An 8,425-nucleotide genomic window follows, 5' to 3' on the forward strand; every position below is an offset into this window, starting at 1 on the left:
TGTGTCAGAGGCAGTGCGATTGGCACAGGATAGAGCAGGGTTTAGGGCTGTTGTACATAGGGTCACTATGAGTCGCAAACGACTCGACGGCACAATAACAACAACAACAACAATCTTAGTCGTCAGAACAGAGCAATAAAATACTGTACGGTTCAAAATTAGGAAAGATGTGCACCAGGGATGCATCCTATCTCCATATCTCCAATCTCTATGCAGAACAGATCATCTGAAAGGCTGGGCTCTATGATTAGGAATGTGCCATCAGGATTAGAAGAACTCATCAACAGCCTATGTTACACGGATGGCACAACCTTGATTGCCAAAACTGAGGAGGACCTGACGGCAACCTTCAATATGGATTGAAGCTCAACATCAAGAAAACAAAGACTCTCATGACTAGGCCAACTGACAACACTATGATAGATGGAGAAGAGATTGAGTTTGTTAACAGCTTAAACTTCTTTGTCTCTGTAATCAACACTCTTGGTATCAAGAGCCAGGAAATCAAAAGACAAATTGCACTGGAAAAATCTGCTGTCAGGGACCTCTCCAGAGTACTGAAGAGCAACAGTGTCAGTCTGGAGACTAAGGTGCACCTGATCCAGGCCATCCTCCTTGCAATTACTTGCTATGTATCAGAAAGCTGGACAATGACTAAGGATGATAGAATAATTGATGCTTTTGAGTTGTGGTGCTGGAGAAGAGTACTGAATATATCATGGACTGGTAGGAAAATAAACAGATTCATCCTTGAGAGGGTGAAACCAGGCTGCTCCTTGGAGGTAAGGGTTTTTATATACTTTGGACATGTTGCAAGAAAAGACTGGTCCTTGAAAAGGGACATCATGCTTGGAAGGGGGAGGGACAGTGCAAGTGAGGAAGACTTTGGATTAGATAGATTGATTCAGTGACTGGAGTAATGGTGGTTAGGTGTGTTAGAGACAATGAAATTGGTTCAAGGTAGAGCAGGTTTCCGGTCTGTTGTACTTATGGTCAGTATGAGAGGCTCAACAGTGAATAACAATGACAACACGTGTTCACTACATCATTCCTGTTTTTATTATGTTGTTGTGTACTGTAGAGTCGAAATTGACCCAGATCGGACCCTTGGCAGGTTTTCAGAGACAATTAAGCGCATGGGAGGATAGTTTGTACTATTTTAGGTTTTATATTAGTTGGTATAACTGGGTAGGCTACTTTTTGTGTCTGAGAATGTTAAAAATGTTTCCATTTAGGGAACAGCCCAAATACCCAACAACAATCAAATGGATTGAGAAATTATGGTACATCCACATGATAGAACACTAAATAGCATGCAGGAGCAATGATTTTGTAAATTACTACTTAGCTTGGGAGGGAGTAGAGAGCATTATGCTAAGTGAACTAACTCAGTTCCATAAGGACAAATATTGTATAAAACTATTATTGTAGAATTAATATGAGGATCCTGGGGGCGGGAGGAAAGGATGAAGATGGGCATGGAGGGGTGAATCATAAGGTCGCACAGTTTGATGGATGGGGGTGAGTGGGTAAAGGAAAATGGGAAAGATCCAGTGTGAATAGCAATGTATACGAACTTTGTAAATAAACCAATATAAAGGAAAAAGTTTCCATATAAATTATAAATTAAGGGCAATTGCTTCTTTAATTTTTTATTATTAATTTCAATGAAAATTTACAGAGACTTTGGATTTCCATTCATTCATTGTTGCACTTTTCTCCCTGTCCACCCCTTCTACCCAGGTCCACTCCACTATGCAGACTTCACTCTGGATTCCTGTCATGACAAAAATAACTAATAATATATCCCTATTAAACAGTTTTCTCCCTCATCTGTTTCAATGCAGTATACATTATTGAACTCATCTTTCTCAGTCTCCTCCCAACCCCGATGTCAATCCTGTTTTACAGCAGTGGCACCTGCAGTAATTGTCCTTTTGTGACTGAGATACTTCACTCAGTATAATGTCCTTCAGGGTCACCCATTTTTAATAATATTATTGCATGAGTTCCTTGTTTTTCAATGCAGTGTAGTAGTCCATTGTGTGAATATACCACAGCTTCTCTATCCATTCATTTAGCAATTGCTTCTTTACATAGTTTTGGTTTGTGCAAGACTTCGTAGAAACACCCTTCTTTCAAACTTCAGGGGAAATCTGCATTCTGGTTGTTCAGAGGAAGATATGACCAATTGTTACTGATAGTAGAAATGAAAAATCATATCCCATTGTATTCAGCCTAAAAAGAGATTTGTTTTGCCAGCAATCATTTAATATTATGATATTAAATTACATTGTATAATATGAAATATTTTGAGATATTCATTACTACTCCAAAGGCTTAAAATTGGAATATATCACATAAAAATATTCATTTCTGACTTCTCTTGAATAGTCTGAATATTTAAAAAAAAGAGATCCACATTTCTCACATCGACAATTTGCTCGGTAGCCCCTGTCTCCCACCACACACACACATCCTCCATGCTCGCCTGTTTGCAGTTTCAACAACTCTCTTATATTTTAGATAATCGGTTAAAAAAAAATCAAACTGATTACTCACGGAATTTGTTCCTACACAGAGCACCCCTCCATCCAGCTTCTGAAGCTGTAAATCTTTCAAAGGGAACTGCCCATCCCTTGCCCTCAGCTCCCAGCTGCCTTGAGTCACTGAGCCGCTCAGCCTCTGAGTTAGCAGAGCTTCCCTTGCACCTGAAGTTCACCCCTTCCCCGGACCCCCTGCACTTCACTCACCCATCTGATTCTCATGAATATTTGCATCTATGTCTTCTAGAGCTGACAAGGAGGGCTCAAAAAGCGGAGATTTCTAGGCCGACAAGGTGAGGAAGATGCTCCAGAAAAAAAGGAAATTGGATTGTCAAAGGATGAAAGTGAAAGTGCATTGCATGGCAGAGTGAGGCGAAAGACAGAGAGAACAGGTGGAGAGAGGAAGTGAGAGACACAAACACACTCACACAGAGCGCTGAAGATTATACTGGGAAGATAAGAAGTAGGATAAGTAAAAATATGAAGAGCATTATCTGTGATGATGTGATTACCTGTCATGAGAAAGTGACATGACGGAAGCTACAAAAACATTTAAACAGAAAAGTGAACAATCCTGTCTTTTAAAAGCTTTCTCTGTTGATCTTTGCTTATGCAAAGGCATTTGACCATGGAGATCATATAAAATTAAGAACAACATTGAAAAGGATGGGAATCCTAGAATATTTTGTTGTGTTCATATGAAATCTATTCATAGGCCAAAAAAAGCAACTGTCTGAACACCACAAGAGGACACGGCATGGCTTAAAATTAAGAAAGAGGGTTGTATCCTTTTTCCATACTTATTCAATCTGTATGCTGAACAAATCATTCGAGAAGTTGGACTTTATGAAGATCTTTTATCAAGATCAGAGGAAGACTCATCAAAAACTTGTGTTACACAGATGACACAACCTTGTTTCATAAAATGAAGAAGACTTGACACACTTGTTGAACTTAATCAGACTAGAATCTTCAATACAGATTACATCTCAACATCAAGAAAACAAAATTTCTTACCACTGAACATAGAGGCCACAATATGATAGATGTCAAATAGATTGAAGTTGTCAAGGATTTCATTTTACATGGATGCAAGACTGGTTTTTTTACAATCAACATCAATGGTAACAGCAGTCAGGTACTGAAAAGACCTGCTGCATTGGGAAAATCTTCTGCCTATTCTTTAAAGTCCTAACAAGCAAGAATATCAGTTTAAAGACAAAGGTGCAACTTATCCAAGCTGTAGTATTTCAGTTGCTTTCTGTGCACCAGAAAGTTAAATAATGAATAAGGAAGACCAAAGACAAATTGGTGCCTTTGACTTGTAGTGTTGGAAAAGAGCAATGGATATTTCCAGAACTGCTAAATGAACAAACAAATCTGTCTTCGCTGAAGCACTGCCAGGATGCCCCTTAGAGACAGACTTTTGTCTCATATACTTTGAGCATGTTGTCAGTAGGGACCAGTGGTTGGAAAAGACTTTATGGTAGGAAAGATAGAAAGTCAGAGAATGTGAGGAAGACCTGTGTTAGATGCACTGGCACAATGGCATAACAAACATAATAAACTCAAGCATGGTGAGATCCCAAGAGTAGCCTAGGACAGAGCCAGGGTTAGCTCTGTTGTTTGTAAGGTCGGATGAGTTGTAGTTATCTAACAACACTGACATGCCTATGGTTATAACGACATTTAGGAATAGATTGTCTTAATTGTGTTATTAAGACAGGATAAGTATAAAAATAAAAAGAGAATTGATGCCTTTGAGTTGTGGTGCTGGAGAAGAGTGTTGAATATACCATGGACTGCTAGGAGAACAAACAGGTTTGTCTGGAGAGGGTGAAGCAGAATGTTCCCTGGAGTCAAGGATTCTGAAGCTTCATCTGACATACTTTGTGCATGTTGCAAGGAGGGACTGGTCCTTGGAGAGGGACATCATGTTAGGGAGAGTGGAGGGACGGCGCAGGAGAGGAAGACCCTTGATGAGATGGATCGATTCTGTGAGTGGAGTGGTGGGAATGAATGTGTTTAAGACAGGAAGGTTGGCACAGGATAGAACGGCATGTAGGGCTCTTGTACATATGGTCGCTATGTTCGCTATGACTTGATGGCACATAACAACAACAACAAGTATAAAGTGTGTCTTGAGTCAATCACTTCTGAGATATAAAATAAAGTAAACAGCCAAATTATTGAAGAGTAATGATGTCAGTTTGAGGGCTAAGGTGTATCTGATTCAGGCCATGGTCTTTTCAGTCACTTGCTATGCATCTGAGAACTGAAACAGGATGATAGATGAATTGATGCTTTTGAGATGTAGTGTTGGAGCAGAGTACTGAACATCCCAAGGGCTGCCAAAAGAACAAATGGCTCTATCTTGGAGAAGGTGTAGTCAGAATGCTCCTTGGAGGCAAAGATAACAAAGCTTCATGTCACACACATTGGGCATGTCGCGAGGAGAGACTATTCCTTGAGACGGACAACATGCTTGGAAAGGCAGAGGGTCAGCTAAAGAGAAGGAAACCCTCAACCAGGTGTATTGCCACAGGAACTGCCACAATGGGCTTCAGTGTGCCAGAAAGCGTGAGCATGACACAGGATAGGATAGGGTTCAGATCTGTTGTTCATTGGGTCACTATGGCTCATACTTGACTCAGCAGCACCTAACAATAAGGTGCTGTAAATGAAATATTCTGTTACTTGTAGCCTAAAACATTTAAAACATTTTAATTCAGTTAGTAAGTTTATTATTTGAAATGTTCCAAATAGTGAAAGGCAAATTAATTAGTTAAGCGTAAGCAGTTGATAGTAACTTTCTTGATTCCCCAACTTCAGATCTGTTTGCATGCATCACTCTGCATGTAGGATTTATTCTTCCCTCTCTCGAAAAGAGAGAGTCTTTACATAAGTGCCCCGGTTACATTCCAATATTAAAATAAAATTAAAAAAACCCTAATGGCAGCGTCTCTTTTCTTAATTATTTTCTAATTTACAAACAACATTTCTCTGTTCTTTAATTTGTAGCACCTTCAAAAATAAAGTCTATGTTATTTGACCAATTTTGGATCTTGAGTAGCCTAGTAGAATTTAATCTTTTCCTAGGGATTTATTGGATTTTTCATTAGAATGCCTGGGGCAAAGGAAATTTAGTGAAGTTGCCTGCTATAGAAGGCGTAAAACATTTAGTCATGGTCGTGGCTCTTAAAGACTTTTGGGTCAAAGACTCCTTTGAAAATCTGAGGGCACTATAAGTTTTCTTTGAAGATACAGCCCAACTTTGTGAACATAACTGAAGTCCATTCATCCCCTCAAATACTGGATGCAATGGGAGCCAAGGTTAAAAGGTCTCACCACAGTTTCCACCTCTAGCACTTCTGTTCCTTCTAGAGATTAAAAGCGGTGCTAAGGAGACAAATCAATGCCTTTGACATATCTTCTGATCAGCTAGCATTGTGAGAAGTCCCTACGCATGCTTCTAATCTTTATCAGAATTCAACCAGTACAGCTCAGTTCAGTTTTGGCAATGACTCACTTTTTAAGGTAGGTGCCCTGGCAAATGTGGTTCATAGTTCCATGTTTATTGTGTCCAACTGAAAGCATGCTTTACCAATGCATCTCGCCACGGTGACACCAAAGTGCCATAAAGGATATAGGAATGCTAAAACAGCTAAACAGAGGAAATGTTATTCTATTTCATCCTCACAGGAGTTAGACAAGATTATGAAATATGACTCCCATTTTACAGATAACAAATAAGTGACATGATCATGGTCATGCAGGTAATAAATCTCAAAGTACATATCTCAGAATGGCTGAGCCTATGTTTTTTACCCTATTTTTTTCTGCATTCCAACTGAAATAATTTATTGATTTTATAATCTCAATCCTAATTATCAACCCCAAATTAAACAAGATAATGAAATCTCAACACAAATACTCTTGGTTTCTAGAATGATTTCAATTAAATAAGACAAACTCACAAAATGCATTAAAATCCATTGGCATTGAAAGGAGAAAAAGATGTCTTTTCATTTAATTGTTAAAATTCCCCCTCTATATTCTGCCCACATAATACTCAACTAATAATAGCCTATTTCACTCAGTGTCAGCAAAGAATACAGAATGCTGTAATCCACATGTGTGTTATTTTGTTGCACATGTCTGCAAACTATAATTAACAGATAACTGCTTTAAACATCAGTTAAACATTTTTCAGAGATTTTTTTTTCATGCTTACAGAAAATCCAGAAGCAAATAGCTTGGGGGTGGGGGGGCGGGGAACATTGAGGACAAAAAAAAAAAAGAAAAACAAATCCTGTTCTATCTTACATCAAAATTTGTCTTTGACTAAATCTGTCATCAAACTTGCTAACTCTTTTTAAACAATGTATGAAAAGGTACGATTTGAAGCAAAGAACATACTCATCACAAGCATGGACATCAAAGAAAATGAGTGGTATCAAAGAAGACAGCAAGAGAAGGACATAGAAAAAGAAAACTAAAAAAAAAAACCTCCCTGAATTTAAAAATAAGAATAACTTTCATGACCTAGCCAAGAGTCATTTTGTTAGTGATGCATGTGGAAGACAAACTGTGCTGAGTTTAAAAAAAATTAAAACACTTTCATATAAGAGAGTATTTTTTGAGATTCTTCTCTAAGTGAGGATTCAAAGATATGTCTACAAGAGAAACAAGTTGGCAAATAATATGAATATATAGCATGTATTTCTATTTGCAAAAATAAGACTCTAAATATATATAAAGAGATATATGCAGATACAAACAGAAGATATTTGCATGCATAGTTACAAATGCATGCAATAATTGTCTGAAAATACACAGTTATCCCAGAACTCTTTTGGGGTTTCATTTATCTCTGATTTTAGATAAGATTGTCACAGATGGTTCCACACAAGCTCAGGTTCATACTGATGTCTCACCAGAAGAGCATGTATGTGGTTATTCTGGTCTCTGCTGTGATGTCTTAACCTGCAAACAAGAGCTACCCAGAAGGACAAGAGGATTCATGATACACTTGGGAGGAACTCTTAACTGCTAAAAACCAGAGCTAATGTGTAAATACCAGGTCACCCAATTACTTACCACTTAGAGCATTCTAAAGAGATCTGGTATCATGGTGCTTAACATGCTGGGCAGCTAATGAAAAGGTCAGCAGTTCAAATCCGTCATGGAAGAAATATGGGCAATCTCCATTCATAAGTATTTGTTTGCAGTCTTGGAAACCCAATGGAGAGGCACTGTGAGTTAGAGTCAACAACAGTGAGTTGGTTAAAACATTATCATTGATATGGGAAGTTCATTACTCCTAACATTATAAGGTAAATTAAATAGTCAAGCTGATCCCCAATGAGAGAGAGAGTTTTTATGTGAGAATCCTAGCTTACTGCATTCAGTACTTTGGAAAGGGGATGTAAATAGTCTTCAGACATACTGATGAAAATGGGCTCAATCAATAAAGCAGCATGAAATTCTCCAAGGGGATTGAAAGATCTTTAGTGGGCACCGACCATAAATAAATTACTAATGTTTTCCACAATATTTTTCTTAACTAAATTTCCTTTGCCTCAGGAATCCTAATGAAAACCTTGTGTTGTTGTTGTTATGTGCCATCAAGTCACTTGTGACTCATAGCGACCCTATGTACAAGAGCTCCATACGCTCTTCTATCCTGTGCCAACCTAGCTGTCTCAAACACACTTATTCCCACCTCTCCAGTCACAGAATCGATCCGTCTCATCAAAGGTCTTCCTCTCCCTCGCTGCCCCTCCACTCTGCCAAACATGATGTCTCTCTCCAAGGACCAGTCCCTCCTTGCAACATGCCCAAAATATGTCAAACAAAGCTTCAGAATCCTTGACTCC

At 38.5% G+C, this 8,425-nt stretch overlaps 1 protein-coding gene across 1 annotated transcript in view; it reads right to left on the reverse strand.

Annotated features, from left to right (window-relative positions):
• LOC102853776 (uncharacterized protein C2orf78-like) overlaps window positions 1-3,078 on the reverse strand; it is a 29,271-nt gene extending 26,193 nt beyond the window's left edge. Inside the window, exon 1 of the mRNA XM_006894420.1 lies at window positions 3,059-3,078. Within this exon, the coding sequence (XP_006894482.1) occupies window positions 3,059-3,078 (20 nt within the window). The remainder of the gene's footprint in view (window positions 1-3,058) is intronic.
• Window positions 3,079-8,425: the final 5,347 nt, after the last annotated feature.

This window comes from Elephantulus edwardii, unplaced genomic scaffold (genome assembly GCF_000299155.1).
Source record: "Elephantulus edwardii isolate Elephantulus edwardi_28Jun2011 unplaced genomic scaffold, EleEdw1.0 scaffold00141, whole genome shotgun sequence".
Taxonomy (NCBI): Eukaryota; Metazoa; Chordata; class Mammalia; order Macroscelidea; family Macroscelididae; genus Elephantulus; species Elephantulus edwardii.